Source organism: Geospiza fortis, unplaced genomic scaffold (assembly GCF_000277835.1).
Source record: "Geospiza fortis unplaced genomic scaffold, GeoFor_1.0 scaffold16, whole genome shotgun sequence".
Lineage (NCBI taxonomy): Eukaryota > Metazoa > Chordata > Aves > Passeriformes > Thraupidae > Geospiza > Geospiza fortis.
The window spans coordinates 6,618,411-6,638,291 of record NW_005054302.1 but is presented as its reverse complement, the minus strand read 5'-3'; the positions used below and the strand labels follow the sequence as shown (position 1 = coordinate 6,638,291).

At 39.9% G+C, this 19,881-nt stretch overlaps 1 protein-coding gene across 1 annotated transcript in view; it reads right to left on the bottom strand.

Annotated features, from left to right (window-relative positions):
• The window catches only part of PDGFD (platelet derived growth factor D), a 96,400-nt gene that overhangs the window by 7,128 nt on the left and 69,391 nt on the right, over positions 1–19,881 (bottom strand). The window contains exons 7-8 of the mRNA XM_031066055.1: positions 17,599–17,800; positions 7,054–7,268 (exon numbers count right to left, since the gene is read on the bottom strand). Of these exons, the coding sequence (XP_030921915.1) occupies positions 7,054–7,268; positions 17,599–17,800 (417 nt within the window). The remainder of the gene's footprint in view (positions 1–7,053; positions 7,269–17,598; positions 17,801–19,881) is intronic.

The window sequence follows — 19,881 nt, the reverse complement described above, 5'->3', positions numbered from 1 at the left end:
GGAAGCTGAAGCCAGAAAATCTTCAAGTGGAATTAGGGCACACACCACCTGGACAGCCCTCCAGGGAACTGGGGGGTTTCCAGCCTGTTTGAGGATTGCCTTTCCAGGAGGTGTATGGGCTGTGCTCTGGGGGCAGCAGGTGCTCTCCTGTTGCCTGTGGAGCACAGGAAGTCAGGGCTGATGGCCCCTCTCATCTCAGCAGGTCTGTAAGAACACTTAAGAACTCTTAACATGTGGGGCTGAGGACAGCAGAGTGGCAGTGACTGCCAGGAAAAGGACCCAGCTGGAGAGAACTAGTTCACCCTGATCCATCCATGGCATGTCTCCAGTAGAAGCTGGAATAAAGCAGCAACTCCAGAGCATGATACACCTGAAACACCCACCTCTGGCAGGGCTAGCTCTGGGATCTAGGAAAGGAGCCCAAAGCTTGGACTCAAAGTGTTAGATGGGTAGAGGCAGATGAGGTGAACCATCCCTTCAGCATTTGCTGATGATCCTAGCCAGGTATCACTGACCCTTGCAGTCAGGCAACATTTAGCCAGGACAGTCCATGATGGCTGATTTCTGTTTTATTAAAAAGCAAATAGGGATAGCAAACACAGTCAAAATTTAAAAAAAATTCCCCACAGGCATTTTTGACTTATCATTTACTTATTAGTAACAGCAGTAACATTGTTTTTTTAAATTCTTGACCAGTATTTTAAGCACCAACATAAAAATGAAGCCTCACTCAAAAATCAGCTTTTTTTTTCTTTCTGATTAGCTTAAGAAGCCTACAGAAAATCAATAATATGACTATGGCTTACCCAATATCTAATTAGCTTCATATTCTTGTGACAGAGGATGGTGAGCAACTCTGGATGCTATTTTAGATAGTGAAATTTGTACTTTGCAGAACTTATTTTAAAATTCTGCTATGCAGCATTATCTAATCTCCTTCTGCACATCTAAAAATAACACCATTCTAGCATGAAAACCAAATTATATTTGTCTGAGATTCATGAAAGAGGAAGCATCAGAAGTGCAAAACATTCAACACAGATCCAAGTTCTGATAGACATAAAAAATCTTACCCTGCAATGTTTGAAAGTTATCTAATCCAAAGGTCACATATGGTTTAGCTGTGCTCTGAGTATAAGAAGCCAAGCATTATGGGAATGTGGTTCATAATTTGACACAAGGACCTTTACTCTAGTAGGAACATAGCCTAAACCAATGACATAGACCCAAAGATGTATTCTTTCTTACCAGAGATAAATACAGGGTATTGGGGACAATAAAAATGAGTTGGCCTGCTGATCACTGGTAGCAGGCAAACTAAGGGATTATTAAATATAGATGGGATTATTGTTTCTATTTTTTTATTTGTATGCATAAGAGACACCTGGTTTTAATACAACAAACATGGGAAAAATTAATTGGTTTAAAACTCAAGTACTTGAAGCACTCACTAAAGCTATGATGTTTTTGACATATATGACATCAACAAGACCCTCACTTTTTCTGCTCTTGTCAGGAATTATGTGTGCATTATGCTACAGCTGTTGTTCTCTCACTGACTAGACACAGGTGTTCCTCCTTCACAAACTGCCTCTCTGTCCTGACATGTCACAGGATGTCTCACTTAACTTCCAGATGTCAACCAAAGAAGTTAATTTTTCATCCAGTTCAAAATGAACCTTTTTCTCTCACTGCACTTCTGTGTTCTCTCTGCTCATCCCGTGACCTAGCAGTAATTTCTGACTCAATATTTTTCTTGTACTTGCATTCCAAATAAATCCCATTGCTGCTTCTTGTACAATATTCCATGAATTAAGTCTTTTGTCAGGCTAATTCTATGCCTTTATTACCATAACAACCTTTTATATGTACTATCAACTCCAGGACATACAACAATCAGACCATATTCCTTGCACACCGCTTTGATGATTCTAGCTCTTTTTAATCCCTTAGCAAATTTCCTTTGTTCTGTCAGCAGCATTTGGATCATTTTTTGACCAGTTTTCTTATGTTTCCCTGTGTAAGGATAGGCTGAGAATTATTGGCCTCTCTCTCAAGTGCCTCCTTGAGGTTTGCTTCTCATTTCTCCAAAAAATGAAAGAAGAAAAAAGCCCCGACAGCATCAAATTGTATTAGTTATATTTCTTAACTCCACTGCAGTAAGTTTGTCTCACTGAAGTTCTACTTTTTAATTCTCTACTGTGCTCCTGTGTTCTTTTCTCCTGTATAATATTCCCTCTGTCTTATTTTCCCTTTGCACTGTTTGGTTCAGTTGAAGCTGTTTTTATGCCCCAGCAAGTTGTGTCAAGATATAGTACTGTGTGCTCTGGGGTACCTACTGCCTCTCAAGGCAACCAAAGGTTATGAAATTGCCACCCTAACACTGATCAAAACCTTCTCTCTGACAATTAACTGAATCTACGTCCTGTGAAGGCACCAGACAAGCTGCAGTCAATATCAAACTTGAATTGAGGCATAATGCTTCAAAAAGGGGTGGGGGAAGAATCACCTTATAGACAGTCGACAACGCATCAGGCTTTACAGGAGAGACAAATAAGTAGGTAAAAACTGCAATCAGCTATCACCACTTTTCTTTTTTTCCTTTTATGTCCCTTAGGTGCACAGCTCAGCACTGTGTTTGCAGAGGTTTATACATTCTGACAAATTCTGGTTGCTACCTTAAGAGCACTTATTCCCCAGGGAAACTCATTTCACATCTCATCAGTTACAGCAATGAGATGGGGAAAGTGATTTCTTGTTTCTCTGAGATATGTGCATGCAGCTGGATGGCACAGCCATAGCTGATCTGAGTCCTGGCCTGAGTTCCCCCACACCTTCTCTGTGCTGAGTAATCTCCAAGTTTAGAGCTTGTGCCTCTTTAAAGAGAAGCTCCAGGAATTTTTAAGGAAATGAACTGCAATGGGAAGCACACGTTTATACCAGGTCTGCTTTAGACAGACAGCTGTAGGGCTGAGCTTTGATTAAGGTGTGCTGAGTCCACTTCCATGTACTGCTTTGTCCTTCCCTTGCACAGAGCATTGCAACGTAACTCAGTATTGCCCACGGCAGACTATGCCTGAGAGACATTTTCAGACACCGCCAGGACTTGGTCTGTTCGGTTTGAAGGGTTCGTGACACTATGTGGGAAGTCATGAGTATTTGTCCAGAGTATTTGCTCTGCTCCAAAGCAAACCCAGAAGCCATGGAAAACCACACAGCATCACAAGACTCCTGCAAGGGAAAAAAAAAATCCAACCCCACCAATAAAACTATCTGTTTACCCAAGTTATGACCCCATTCATTTCTGAAAACAGCTGAGTATTTTGGTAAAGTCAGGGCAAACTTCCAGACTATAAAGAAGACCGAAGATCTCATGATTAACATCTCCCAGGGCAATAAAGAAAAAGCCACCCCTTATTGTGGCCATCTCATGTTCTCATTTTCCCTGCTTTTGCATCACTTCCTATAGTCAGACATGACAGAAAAGAGCTGTACATTCCATTCAGGAAACTGGAGCAGCACTCTCCAGCTTGGGAAAATTAAAGGCTCCACATGACAGCTATTGGTGCTGAGAGGCCAGGCTAGGAGAGAGCGCTCAGTGATTACACCAGGAGGCTTTGAACAGGAACTGAGAGGGAACTAAAAAGCATTAAGAGCATAAGGAGAAGATAACCTTGACATCTCTCTGGACTAGAAGCCTCTCTTTCAAGAAACACCCTGGACTTTAAGGTCCCCACAGCTACCAACATGCAGCTACTCTAGCACTGGCTACAAAGCCAAAAAGGAGCCTATTGCTTCTGGAAAATTTTCCTGTCTTTCTCATATAGAAATACTGGGTAGCTCAGAAATGCCAGGGAACTTTTAAGTGATCTCCAGAGACAGTTTTACATTTTGAGGAAAAGCATATCCATGTGCAGGACACAAAGCTCTTGCAGGTTCAGGAGCTCAGCAGAAGAAGCTCCAGGATAGGGAAAATCAGTTCGGCAAGAGAAGGGGTCTGGGGTCTGCAGGACTCAGTTCCAGCGACTTCAAACACCTTCTTTGCTCCATCACCTACTATTTCCTTCTGGTGTCTTCTGTAAATCAAATTAACTGAGACTTGTGTTTGAATCTGGCTTATGTCCTCTTGCAGTAGAAGGCTGAGCTTTTTAACCAAATTAATGGTACTGGGGTTTTCATAAAGTGTAAAGCTCCATCCTTCACTATGCAAGTAAAAGCTCTTTAGATAAGGTTAGTGGGTTTCAAATTGGCTTTTAAAAGGGTAAACTGGCTCTATGGTTCTAAAACTGGCATGTGGAGAGGCCTCTCCTCAGTGCCTTTTCCACCTGGTATTTAAGTAAAATTAAAGTGTCAAAGGAGAATAAGAATAAAACTGATTAACTGTGTGGCTAATAATAATAATAAAGTGGAAAACATTTTGGACTAAAATTAATGGACACATCTTTAGTATGTCATACATGAATTTATCTGCATGACTTCCACTCATGTTAATGGGAGACACTTGGCTAAATATCTGCTCAGTGAGCTGTTAATTCGTCCCTAAGGGATAAAATTTAAATTTAAATTTACAAAGGCCATTTAATGTTAAAGATGAAACACTGTCTTGAATTGAATGGTTTTCAGAGTAGAAATGAGTAGGAAAATAAATTAGCAGTGATATATTTGCGTGAATGTTGAATTTCCTGAATTTAGTGATTAATTTGGGGCAGTCATAAGTCATGACATCCTGATGCTGAGCAATCCCTGGCTAGTGTGATATACTGGTATTTCAGCATTACCTGCTTCCAAACACCTGAAAAAAAGTGCTTTACAACATATTCATAATCAGCATTTTTCTTTCTATCTACTGTCAACAGTTGACCTAATTTCTGATACAGCTGTAACCCAGGATTCCTTAGTTTATATTTGACTTCTAGTTCTTTCAGAAATCTTCTGAATTATGCACAACTCATATTTAAGTGTTGAAATTCCATACAGATTTACCATGAAAAAAAACCCCAATTCCTTTTTATAATTTTAATTTAGTTTCCTTCCAGTCTCTCTCCTTTTCTTAACGAAAAGATTACTTAGGAGGGTCTAATTTTCCTTTAGCCACTATTCATTATTTCCTATCTTTCACTGTGTCCTCTCTTTAGATTTTTTTTCTAAATGAGATGATCCAAAACTTTTGAGCCACTTTCCTTAAAAATGTTTTTGATCTGTATCTTCCCCTACATCTCTCATGATGTATGCTTGCTGCTTCTATTTATTTCTTCTAGTCCTGCCTTTGTCCTTTTAGGCACCAATGGTCAAGTCCTGCACCAATTTATCCAGACCACAATATTTACTGTGTTATTACCCCTTCATCTCCATTCCTGCAGAAGACTGCCACTTGTCTTTTTCTTATCACTGCACTAAACTGTTTTCTTGAAGCTCTTCACAGTGATTCACTGCTTGACCTTTAGCCCAATTTCCACTCCTCATTTCTTCCTCCTCCCCTCACACACTCAGAGTCATATGAATAAATAGTTGAGATGTCTCATCCTAATGCTTGCTGCTTTTCTAACCTGCATTAATAAGCAGTTACAAAGACCTTCTGAAATTCCTCACAGCCTTCTCTGCTGTTCAAGTATGTTATCTCCTGTGCCACCTGTCATTTCTGCCACCTCTCTGTTCACCTCCCTCCAGAATGAACACACATGAAATAATAATCTTTGTACTGGGGGGACCCTCAGATAGCCCTTTCCCATTTAGAAAATTGCTTGTCTCTTCCACCTCATTGCTCTTTATCTCTTAACCAGCTTCTAATCCATGTCTGATCTTGTCTGGCTGACTGTTTGCTCTCTGCAGGAGGTGCCAGTCCTTTTAGCATTCTTGTACAATATTGTGGTGCTGTATAAATATTTATTCATATATAAGGTATTCTGAGTTAATTTTATCAGCTCATAGTCATCTAGGTGCTTTGTACTATTAATTTTTTTTCCAATTAACTTTTTTACCACTGAGATAAGGCTTTCTGCTCTGTAATTACTAGGGTCATCCCCTGCATCTTGTTTAAAATTAAGAGAAAATATTAACTATTCTCCAGTCCTAGTATGTGGAGCGTGCAGTTATGTGTGAGAAAATATCTCTTACCTTGAAAAGAGTAACCACACTGCTCTGGCCCTCAACAACCCTCTGCTATTGCAGCCCCAGGGTCTCTCAAGATAATGCCTTAATGTTATGAGTCTACATTGCATCCAGGTTTAAAGTCCATCAAGTCCATTTTCACTTGGGCCTTAAGCCAAGTGGTAAATCAGGCTCTTACAAGAGATATGTGTCAGAAGTGAGTCAGCATGGCATGCAGCTACCCTACCTTTCAATAACTGGAAGGCAACTACCAAGTAACTTTCCTAGATATACTCACTTTAGGGAACAAATATTGCTCATGTCTTGATCTGAAAATACTGTGTTAATGGTAAGAATACAAAATGTTCTTTCATTGTGTTTTTCCTCTCTAGATGCATCCTGAATGGACTAAAATAATGGGCATTGTTCCTATGCAAAAATTTCGCCTTCCTGAAAAATTGCTGAGTGGAGAAAAAAAAAGCTAAGGCTGAATGATTCAGCTGCCTCCTATAGGTAATAAATCTAGAAGGGAAGAGAGTTTACAAGTGACTTTATTGTAATTTTGTAATTTCCAAGTGTGAGCATAAGTTTAAGAAAGAGGAAATGAAGTCAAGTACTCAAGGAACCCATGTCTCTGTGCTACTAAAAAGAGTATTTCCAGTGGTATATACATTACTTTGTATTAGTCCTTGACTGGGAAAAATCAGTCCAACATAAGGCTCATTCTTGAAACAAAGTTCACTAGGATGAGTGGTTCTCAAAGTTCACTATGGTGGCATCCACTCAGAGGTGGCAAAAGTTCTCTCCAACTTCTTCTAAGTTAGCTTACACACAAATACTGTCAACACCCCGTTCTCATACCTACATAGTCCATTAACAAGCAGCACACACAGCTCTGAGAAAAGACTTCAGAGTCCATGAAGCAACAACTACCCAAAAGAAGTAAAAAAGAAAGAATGAAAATACCTCATGATACTTTTTCACTGTTTTCCCTGACACGCAGGTGCAGGATTTCCAGTTTGGAGTGCCACAGCCGCAGTTTCCGCCGCAGCGCTGGACAAGGAGGCAGCGGGGGAAGAAAACAACGTTTGTCAGCTTCAGTTCCTCCCTTAAATTGACAGAGTAGTTCCTTGGGGTGCAGCTGTAACGCTTCACATCATCATTCAACCTGTCCAGGTCAACTGCAATGCAAAAGAAGCTTCATTAGTGAGGTTAGTGTGGGACATTCCTCTGGTTGATGCAGCTCCCCAGGCAGTCAATATCACAGAGTGATGGGGTGCTGGTTGAAAAATATGTGAACTACAGGAGTGATTTCCGAACAGATAAACATAAGCCTGCCAAATTTAAATCATTACAGGTGGCCATCCAGGCTGTCATCCTTCTCCCACTGACTGCTATAGCACAGATCACTGACTATAAAGGTGCAGGGAAGGTTTGCAGTAAAATATTGGCCTGAAAGCTGAAGATTGGTAATTTTATTTGCTTTGTCATTCCACATAGTTGGATCCTTGGGCATGAGATTCCACCTCTGACACTCTCTCCCCTTCTCTGTTTATACCTGGCTTACTTAGATGCTAAGATCTATTTTTTTTTTATTATGAGCAAAAACAAGGCCCTTCCTGTGGTCACTAAAGAAACATTTTTGGGGAGTGATTCATCCCTTCCGTGGCCAGAGCATTTAGGACAGCCTGCATGACTTTCTTCCTCAAGTTGCCTGTCTATACTGTTTATGAATAGAATTTAGATAATTCATTTTTAGATGGAGAAACCAATCTAACCAGCATTAATTTTATCTGGTAAATGTTACTATAAGAGGCATACAAATAAATACAATTAAAATTAATAGGCCCATTGAATGCCAGTAGTTGGTTGATGTTTAAATGCCTAGTATGTGAGATCTGTCATGTAAACAAGTAGTAAAGCCAGCCATAAAAATAACTTACAGACTATCAAATGTGAGTTAAATGCTGTTTCTAGCTTTGGCTTATAAAGCTAAAATAAAACCAAAACTCGCTTTTATAAATACATTTTCCACAATTGTGACACAGACAAAAGCAACAAATTTAATGGCTTCTATTTCTACAGAAATAGATTTATTTTTCCTTCCTTTTCTGTCTTCTTCTTTCTTTAGTATTCTGTCCACCAACTAAGTGTTCAAAGCTCAGTAATTCATTTAGGAGTGGGGGGCATGTGAACTTGTGTTGAGTTCAACTCCAAACAGTATTTGCTAACAGAAGTATCCACAGGAAAATAGGGATGGCTCAAATGAGAACTGAGGTAACAGTCTAGTGTTTGTGTACATATCAGATTTTCAGGGCATGTTTAACAGGTCAACATGACCTCTGAGAACACTTATGCTTGGGCTTTAATACAAATATGTGAAACCTTACAAAAAAGACACTTCATACTTTCCGTGACTCAGGCCTTGTCAACACCACTAAGTTAATTGTGGAAAAAGCTGTTGATTTGTAAACATCATGCACCTTTACATTCTAACCTGGAGATAATCACAAGGCTGATATGCAAGAGACAAGGATACATAAATATCAGAAGTGCTATTATAGAAAATCATAGCAGATTCACTTTTTTCTGACAAGGTGTTATCTCAGTCAATGGGATTTTAGCAGATAAATTGCTATTTTATAGCAATTATGATACATTTCCCCATGAAATCTCAGTGGTTCTCTCCAGAGAGCTAGCATCTCTCCAGAAGAGGTATAGATCATCCTCCTGCTATAAGCACAAAATCAATGGGACTGGTGGTATACTCATGCACTGAGAGAAAAATACACTGTGACTGTCCTTAGCCAGGACTGGCAAGTCCAGGGTATATTGATTTCTTTGTTTTAACAGATAATATTTTCTTCTCCACTGTCATTCTTCGAAGCCAACTCTTCTCACTGCAGGCTTTCAGGCTAATTCTTTCCACAAGGAAGTGTTTCCCACACCTCTAAACATTCTCACCAGGACCTTTGCCATCAGCTTTGCTAAGTGGTAAAGGAAAGCACTAGCTGGCTACTATTCACTTCAGCCAACTGATGTGACAGAAAAATCTACTAAAGGAAGAAGAGGGCTGAAAATTTGCTGCCTTCATTACTAATGAGATTGCTTGAGGGGAAAGCCCAGATCATTCACACTGACACTGCAGCAATCCAGGGGAATATCTATGAGATACTCAGATAAGCAGAAAGGTCTTATTTTAGTGATGTTGAAAATTAAAATAAGTAATCTCAAGCAGAGAATAAAAGCCTAAAAAACAATTTAAGAGACACACAAGTTATCCTCCATTAAAACTCATTTTGGAGGTAAACACCTACACTCTTCTTTACTCTGCCTCTACAGAACTGCAGCGCTTGGTGGGAATAAGGTGAGCATGCAGAGTACTCTGAACAATGTATCCTGTACTCTGGTAGCACCATGCTGACACACAAGAACAGCTCCCATTGCCTAATTAAATGCTAAACTCTAGACCACAGTTTATTGCCCCCCAACAAAAGAGCACATTTTATTGTAAAGAACTCTCTCTGCTGAAAACTTCAATATGCGTTTTTCCTGTCTTTGGATTGTTTTACTGTCTGGAGCTAGTCCATTTCCTCATCCATATAGGAATGAGATTTTACAGTACAGTCAGTTTCATGCATCACTTCACTGCTGTGACTAAAATGTAACCAAGCCTTGGTGTGATTGGTGTGAAATCCAGCTGCTTTACTTATCAAGGACTGAAACCACTGGAGTTCTTAATTTAAAACTAGAACTAAAAGGTTCTTTACACTGGATGCAAATAATTCCCAAGAGCTACTGCAGAATGTCTGCATCAGAGACAGCTTAAAAGTAAGGCAAACATAAAAGAGATGCACTGGAGCACTAAACTGGATACTTGGGGCCCAATGTTTGCCCCTTCCTTCCCTTAAATCGTCTGATTAAAACCATCCTCATTTCACATAGCTTTATGGCATGTGTTTACCTTGAAGCATTCATCAAAATATTCTGTGATTCTATGATCTTAATCAGAGGCAGACACTGAAATCAGAGATGGCAGCTAATGCCAAGTTTTATTCTGAAAAAGGGAGGCCTTAAAGATTGAGAATAAAACCTCTGTTGCTGATCACTGATTAATTTTAAAAAGACAGATGGTCTGTTAGGGTTGCTTTTAACACTTTATAAGCTTCAAATTCACACATGGTCTTAACATCATCATATCCGATCATTCTACACTTTTTTCATGCATCAGTCACAGAGCAGAGCTAAGGAGTAAGAGATGGCAGCCACCATGCCATGGCATTCCTATACCACACGTCAAAGCCATCTACAAGGCAAGGCAAGGCAAGGCAAGGAGGATTTGGGCAGCTGCAGACTGGTCAGCCTATGATAAAATTAAGGGGCAATTCCTTCTTGGAAGCAATGCCCAGGCATAAGACAGACAAGGGGGTGACTGGGAACATACAGAATAGATTTAACGAGACCAACCTCAGAACTGGTTCTGATGAGACATCTGTCTTGCTGGATGAGGTGAAAGCAGCAGAGGCATCTGCTGATTTTTGAAGGTGATGCATAGCATCCTTGCAGCCAGATTTCTGAGATATAATGGAATAGGTGGACTACAAATTCAGTAGATAACTGGAATATCTGAAACTTGATGAAAGTAGTCAGCAATTCCAAGTACAACTGGTAGCTGGTTAATATTTGTGTTCCCCACAGGGTAACACTGGGGTCAATACTGCTAAAGATCTGCAGGTAAACTAGAGGCACTGCAAAAGCCATCAAGGACATTCAGAGCAGTGCTGTATCTGACTGAAACTATGGTGTGGCTGAACTTGAGTTGGAAAATTCACAAATAAGCTGGAGAGGAACTTTTTACAAGAGCAAGTAGTGATAGGACAAGGGGATATTGCTTCATAAAAAAAAAAAAGGTAGGTTTAGATTAGATATTAGGAAGAAATTCATTACTGAGAGGCTGGTGAGACACTGGAAAAGGTTATCCAGAGAGGTTGTGGATGCCCCATTCCTGGAAGTGTTCTAGGTTGGATGGGTTTTGAGCAACCTGGTCTGGTTCAAGGAGTCTCTGTCCACAGCAAGGGCACTGGAACTGGATGATCTCTAAGTCCCTTCCAGTCCAAACCATTTTGTGATTCTATGATCTCAACAATGTAACAAAGAATATTTGGATTACCAACATAATGATATTCTTACAATTATATGGCAACAACAAATGAAATATAATTTCCCAATCTCATCTTCCACTGGTTAAATCATCTAAATGCTCTGACACTGATGAAATAATTCTCCATACCAAATTTTGACCAAACCCTGTAGCTTTTAGACTTCAACACATATGGCTGATGGTTTTGACTGTTCCACTGCACATGCTTAATGATATCACAATAAGCAATTTGTTAAATATACCTGGAAACTTGAGAGCTATCTAAATCCTTCCCATGGGAGCTAAGAAGATCTAAGATCTTGCAGTTTGCATTTACTGCAGAATCACAGCACCAAGACAAATCTCCTCAATACAGCAGCTATTATTTTAGAGGAACAAAAGATCAAGATTTCAGTAGGATTATAGCTGTTTTCATGGAACAAAGGGCAAAATATATAGGCCTATTATGGACTGGCAAACCAATTACCAGCTGTGGTACAGGTCAAGTAGCAAAAGCAGGCCAAACTATTGGACACAGCTTCACTGAAATCAATGGAAAAGAGTATCTTATTCCAGTGATAAATAACATGCTGTAAGTTTCACTAGCATTTTAAAAAAGGGTTTAATAAGAAAATTTTTCATTGCAGTGACCAACAATTACATCGCGTAACATGTGAGGGAAAATCTCATTTGTCACAGAGAGGGAAGGTAGGAATGTAGGTCTGAATTAGATTGTGAAATAAAGGAATGTGTGCAGTTTGCATGCAACAGACAACTTGGCTCCTAACTGAAGAAGGGTGAGAGAAACATTCTGGTTTTTAAGTCCAGGGAATACTTTAAATTATCAGCTATTTAAGAAAGTATTCCATGTACTTGGAATATTCAAATTTGCCATGAATGAGCAAGCATTCAGCATTTGTGATGCCTGCACTCCCTGTCTAGTGCACTGAAACTTGCTGGCAGCCATCCCAGAATCTTTCAAGGAAGAGTGCATGGACGTTTGCAGTAATTTATTGGCCACTGCTTGCAAGCCTCCAAGAAATAACATTAAAATTTTAACTTCTTGCTGGACCATTTTAAGTACGAACAATTAAAAACTATTGTTAAGGACATGGTGAAACTTGCCTGATCTTGGGAACTGATTTGGCAATGAACAGCAGAAACATTCTGTGAAGACTCATGGTCTGACCTCACTACTCTCCTTCCAGAAAGCAGTGTGGCTATGCCAGCAAGTGTTTATTTATTTAACTTGTAAAGCTGTCACTGGAGAGACATGCTATTGCAAGAATGTCCCACCTGATTAATTTCCTCTGATAGCCAAAGGCTTCTTGTGTATTATTTCCAAAAAAGAAAATTAGCTTAGAGGAAGGGGTAGTCTTGTTAATTACCTGAAGGTATCTATCTACATGTGCTCCTGCTTCCAAGGTTTATTTATGGGAAAACAAAAAAGACACTCCATTCCTTTCTAAAGACAAGCCCTTCCTTTGGGTACCAGCCCCATGACATTTGAATTTACTTCTAAGATGAGAAACAGTGATCTTGCTCTTTTTCCTTTCTTTTGTCATTTGTACGGAAACCATTTCACAAGTGGAGGACTTTTTTTTTTTTAATTAAAAATCCTTATTCAATGGGAGGTAAAAAATCAGACACAATAGCAAAACATAAATGCAAACAAGTATGTGGGAAAAGTTAAATAATGTTTAATTGATGGATGGAACTGCTTGCAACAGTATCTCGTAGAAGCTCCTCTAATACTATTAGCCAGATAAATTCATGCTTTCAGAAATTGAAACTAGGATGAAGATGCTTCCTTGAAACACATCTGAACTCTCCTCATGAGTCCCTAGAAGAACAGAAACCTGACTGTGAAGAAGTTCAACATAATTGCAAAGCATGGATGTTCACTTCTTTACCGGTGTTCTTGCCATGAACAGTATTAAATAACCCAAAAGCCAGTGGTATCTTTCTGGAGATGCTTAATATTTGTAATAACCAAATCACTATGACACTGAGATCATCAATATATTCCAGCAATGTAAAAGGAATTATCTTAAAATAATGCTTTTTTTCTAACAACCTAGGATGCACATATAGCTGAATATTTGTACTTTCAGAGTTTCTAAAATGCAGAAATTGGTAGCAAACCTTTATGAGTATATTTACAACTGCAGAGGTTATTTGAAATAAGTGTCATATTTTCATGTAGGTGTATACCATAATTTACAGCTTATACAAGGCCTCTCATTTCAGAATTGTGAAAATCTGAATGTATCTTCTCCTTTCTTTTCTGTCCCATTCTGCCAGTCTGGATTGCACTGTGATTTTATGGTCAGCTTTCACTGGAGTGGTTAACAGCAAACCTTGCTGAACATACAGAGAATTAAATTGCAAACTTCACGTGGTTATTAGTGAGACACATTTCATACCAATATCTCACTTCAATAGTAGAAATGCAATTTTGATTTCAGTAGAAAGAAATGCACGTAACTCAATAGAATTGCGTAAGTATTGTAGGGGAGTGAGATCAGATTTTGTAGACTGAATGGAGTTACCATAAATATGGATATAATCCACACACTCTTCAACTTTCAAGTACTTGCAAGAGCTATCCAGGAAAAGACTGATCTGTATATGCATATATTAATGTGTACGAATAAAAAAACCCCATAGAATCCTTTGGCCTGAAAAAGACTTTCAAAAATCATAAATACAATCGTAAATCAAGCACTTCCATAATAATCTCTAAACCATATCCCCACATGCCACATCCACACACCTTTCGAACATTTCCTGGGATGGCGCCTCCACCACTTTCCCTGGGCAGTCCATTCAAATGCCTGACGACCGTTTCTGTGAAATTTATTTCCCTAATATCCAATCTAAATCTCCCGCATTGCAACTTCAGGCCATTTCCTCTTGTCCTGTCACTTGTTATCTGGGAGAGGAGAGCAATCCCAGTTTGGCTGCACCCTCCTGTCAGGCAGCTGCAGAGAGTGGTGAGGTGCCCCTGAGCCTCCTTTTCTCCAGGCTGAACACCCCCAGCTCCCTCAGCTGCTCCTCACAGCACTTGTGCTCCAGACCCTTCCCCAGCTCCGTTGCCCTTCCCTGGACACGCTCCAGCCCCTCAATGTCTCTCTTGCACTGAGGGGCCCAGAACTGAGCACAGGATTGGAGCTGTGGCCTCAGCAGTGCTGGGTACAGGGGGACGGTCACTGCCCTGCTTCTGCTGGCCACAGCCTGGCTGATCCAGGCCAGGATGCCATCGGCCTTCTGGGCCACCTGGGCACACCCTGGATCATGTTCAGCTGCTGTTGACCAGCAGCCCCAGGGCCTTTTTCACTGGGCAGCTCTCCAGCTCCTGTCCCCAGCCTGCAGCACTGCCTGGGGTTGCTGTGACCCAAGGGCAGGATGCAGAACTCGGCCTTGCTGAGCCTCATACAGTTTGCATCAATGCAGCAAAGATGGGAGGAAGTAAGAATGGAGCCAGCGACTACTTTTAAAGAACAAAAGGTTCTGGACTCAAATTTTAACATATGAAAACCTATTTAAATGCTGACAACAGATTTTGGCATTTTGTTAGTTTGGGTTTTTTTTTTGTTCAGAGAGTGGTTCCAGAGAGATTGAGCAGCCTCCATGCTTGGAGATATTAAAAACATGACTTGACATGGTCATGAGCAACCTTCTATTGATGGCCCTGCATTGAGGAAGGGCCACCAATAGAAGTTCCTGAGGTGGCCTCTCACTTCATCTATTCCCTGATTCTTTGAGTTTCAGTTATGATAAAATACTGACTTCTTATTTGCTTGACCTTGATAGTTGTAGATTATTAACTAGCGAATTAAGAAAACACACCATTAAAATATCATTTATCACCTGTCCCTGTTATCAGAATTAGTATTCAGCAACACTGCCTCTCTTAGCTCAATTTTGTGCCAGAGTTTGGTATGGGTAGAAGGTTGGATAGGACTGAAAGTATTAGTGATTGATTTATACCATTTACATGGTGTGATCTGAAAATGCTGTGAAAGATAGGCAGAGATTACATCAAATTGTTCTTACCTGCCTCAGGGCTGTTCTAACTTAGGATAAAAAAATAAGACCCAAGCAGTAAACTGAAACAGATAGGTATCTGAAATAAATTATGAAATAATCTACTGCTCTCTTTGCTCCAAGGTTACCCCAGTGCCTATAAACATTCCTCAGAGATCCACTCTGTGTTTAAAAGCCACCAAGCATTTCTAATTTAAAGATTTGTTAAAGCTATTCCTTACTCCTCACATCCTCCAAGAACAAGCCTTTAATCTTGTCAGAAGTTTATGACTAAATAAAAATTCTTAACTGAAATTTTTAAAAGATTTCACTGTGGTGAGGTACTTTAGCCTAGAGAGGCTAAAGGGAATTTGGCCTTTAGTTCGAAAACAAAAGGAAAATGTTATAAAACCTTTTTTCTTTTTCCTGTAACCAAACCACCACCACCAAAAAAACCTATTAAAACAAATCAAGTATTAAAACTGTAACTGGAAAATGTTATGCATCTGAATTTTCTGAGCACTATCAGATCAGTTTGATACCTGCAGCCTGCATAATTAGCATCAATAAAGCATCAAATGCTATTGTATATTAATGTTGTTATTTAAATATATGGGATACTGGGCCAAATAGGATCTGAGAATGAAATGATATCTGGAGAATAGAACCAGTACAGGACACAGGATTCTAATCAGCTTCTATTAAAAACAGAACAGACCCTTCATTTCTTTTTTATATATATCTACTGGTGTCAAATCCAGCCTGGATGAATAAGGGACACGCAGATCATGTTCCACACACCCATAGAAGATCAAAACACTCTTGAAAGTCACGCAGTGACACTTAGGTGAAGTTTTTCCCCAACAATGGCTGTGATGCTTGCCGGAAATTTTTGATGCGCCAAAAGGGAGCAAAGTAAAGGGGTTCACTTTTTGCTGAATGGGTTCCCAGGGCTTTATCACAGATTCCTTTGAAGTGCTGAGCCCAGAAACAAAGAAAGCCAACTTGTCTTGAAAATTATACACCAGTACTGTGTCTACCAATACACTGTATTTGCCTGAGGTTACTCTCCTGCTCCAAGGATAAGAGCCACAGGACAGCCCACATTACTGCCATTCACCTCTTACTCTCCAAGTCAAGGTGGGCACATAAATGGCAGGTGGCCTCTGCCAGATCCTGGTTCATGGCCAGCAATGTCCAGGCTGACAATTTAGCAATATGGTGATTGTATTTCAGGGCCTGGGAACACTACTTGACACAGTTTTCCCTAATATGGATGGAGTCTATTTATCCCTTTTAAGAGCAAAACTTCATAATTTGAAAACAAGTAAGTTACAAACACAGAACTACAATTCTCTCTCGCTCCTTAGAACATGCTTAAGGTATGGGGGGATGGGATGTAAATAAATGGTAGATTGCACAGAACTGGAACTATGATTTGGGAATTGTAATTTTGAAGTTACAAATAAGAATGCATGTGATTACATAATTTGAAAATAGATGACAACATGAGAAATTAAATAAAATTCTGAACTCTAGATCTGCTTGAAAACTACAGTGGCTGTCATCCTGAAGAATCCTAATAGACCTCCTACATCTATAGTGCACATGAAGGGCAATTTCATCAGGCCCTTCAGTGCATGGTTACCCCAGAGCACAACTCTGACTTCTCAATAGTGTTTCTTTATCATTATGGCTTTGAACTGCCAGCTAAACACCCCTTTGCTTTACCATTTGGTGGATGATTTGAACTAACAGAAGGAAACAAGAAACATAACCCAGAAATGCGTGCTTTGCTCAATTACAAAGATGTTAAACCATAATAATGTTCCCTGCCAACATAATGAAAAACAGTGAAATGTTCACATCCTAAAAAAACCAGCTGCACATACAGGTGTCTGCACCAGATGCTTCCCTAAGCACCATGTGATAAAAGTGATTATTCCTCACTCAACAGAGAACAGTCCCTAAGCAGGGTATTTAAAGAAGGATGATAACACAGGTAATTAGGAGCCCCACGCTTTACACACAAAGCAATGATTAAGAGGGTAAAGCTTAGAACCATCTGTCTTTACATGTGGACCTGTGTTTTTATTTGTGAATTTATCATAAAAAAGGGCAGTTTTCAGTCTGATTTTTCAAGTGACATCCTACCTGGAAATTGATTAATGATTGAACGACACATCCCTGGTTTTAATAGGTGGTACTTTGCCCTGTGACTCCAACAGGAACATGAGCACCAGAATGTAACACCTGACTGCTGGATCCTCCTATGAGGAGTGAAGGAATATCCTGTCCTTTTCCCAAAGTATGTGTAAGTATGTCCCAAAGTATTTTCCTACCTTTGGACTTCCTGTCATGGTAGCTCCTGCCTCGATAATGGTGCCCACTGTCTGTGTACAGATTCTCAAGATCTTCTTGCCAGGAGTCTGGGTTGAAGTGTTTGAGCAGATCCTCCACCGTGTCAAAGGCAGCAATGGTCTGATCCAGTGCTTCCGCCGTGAGCGTAGGGTCAGTCACTGATGGAGAGGGATAGGATACCCCCTAAGAGTGACATACATCTCAGTGTACATGGAATAAATTACAGCACCACTCTAAACAGCTGAAAACAGTTACTGACAAGCTTGTTTCATTATTGAGTGAAACAGTTACTTTGGGCCATCTTTTCAAGTCTTTGGGCCAGGACTTTCTTATACCTGTGTTTTCTTTTTGTAAGAAGAGATAACAAGAAATTCCCAAGTGAATCCCAGAGGAGATGCAGGGAGCAAAAGTACTGCCACTGGTGGACTGTCAGTATTCAAATTCAGTCCTCAAAGGGAATGATGGTTTGCATATATACAAAGATGCAATGAAAATGTCTTTTGAAAGCACTGTGATGGCCATGGCCACAGAAATGGAGATGCCAGTTCTGATGATATTTCACATGAGGCAGATCAGGGACCACAGCAAAGGCAAATGCAAGGCCTTCCCTAGATAATCTTTCTCTGGTCAATTTGGACAACAATTTTGGCATGGCTAGAGACTTGGAAAAATGGCCCTTCATTACCCAAAATTAAATGTATTACAAAACAATGATGAATTGACATTGAACTGACATTTTACCAAAAATACAACTTACTAAACAAACAGAAAAAACATAATATTTGGATCTTGGAGATGTTGGTGGGTGAAAGGCTGGACATGACCTGGCAATTTCCTCGTAGCCAGGAAAGCCAGTGGTGTCCTGGGCTGCATCCAAAGCAGCGTGGGCAGCAGGGCCAGGGAGGGGATTCTGCCCCTCTGCTCTGCTCAGAGCCCACCAGCACTGGGGTCTCAGCACAGGGAGGACATGGACCTGTTGGAGTGAGTCTAGAGGAGGGACACCAAGATGATTAGCGGGATGAAGGAAAGACTATGAGAATTGGAATGCCTACAGAAGAAAAGGCATCAGGGTGACCTAACTGTGGCCTTCCAATGCCTGAAGGGAGCCTACAAGAAAGATGAAGAGAAATTTTTTACAAGAGCGGGTAGTGATAAGACACTTTAAAATGAAAGAGGTCAGGTCTGGATTAGATTTGAGGAACAAATTCTTCACTCTGAGGGTGGTGAGACACTGGAACAGGCTGCTGAATGAGTCTGTGAATGCCCCATCCCTGACTCGTGTGTTCACAGTCAGGTTGGAGAGGGCTGTGAGCAGCCTGGTCCACTGAAAGGCATCCCTGCCCACTGCAAAGGGATTGAGACTAGGTGATCTCTAAGGAAACTTCCAACTCTTGATATTCTATAATTCTATGATCTCAGCAATGTAACAATGGATATTTGGATGACTAACATAGTAGTATCCTCACAATTATATCATAACACCAAATGGAATATTTCTTTTCCACCAGTAAGAACCAAGTAGTGTTCTCTGAGTGCTCCCACTGAACTTCTGGCACAATTTGACTTTGACAGAATGACTGCAGCATTTTCAGTTTTATTGGATAGGACTGGAAACATTGTTAAAACTCCTAATTTAGAATCACAATGTTCACTATCCTGATATCACTTTTTCCATTATCCAAGCACAAGGCCAAATAGTATGTAAAATATGTACTAGAAAAACTGTTAATACAGATCTCTTAATTTCCAAAGGACCACAATCAATTTTGTCCAAAAACAGGCATAGTACAGCACCCAAATTTTTTCATCTTGTAAGTTAAAACGTTGGGGAAAAACCCCTAGAAACCTAAATTCTTTCATGAAAACCCAGCTCTGAAGTAATGCAGCAGAAATATGCCAGTTAAAATTAATGGCTTCCCTAAATATTTGTTCTGCCTTATCTCCCAAGTAAATGCATATGTTAAACTATTAATCTTTGTGATTAACTTCACTCAGTTGGGTCATAATGGGAGGCTCAACTCATTTGGGTAAATTCATTCACTTGTTTGCAGGATAGTGTGTTTCAATACCTCCTATAATGGTTTTAAAAGTATATATATATATTTTTTTTTAAATAAAACACTTGTCTTTAATGGTAAGCTATATCACAGAGCTAACAACTCTTTACATTTTCCTGCACGTTTGCGGGAAACTCCAAATGGACAGTCCAAATCTTTTAAAATCAGGAAGAGAAGAAACAGCAAACACAATAATAGTGCAGTCAA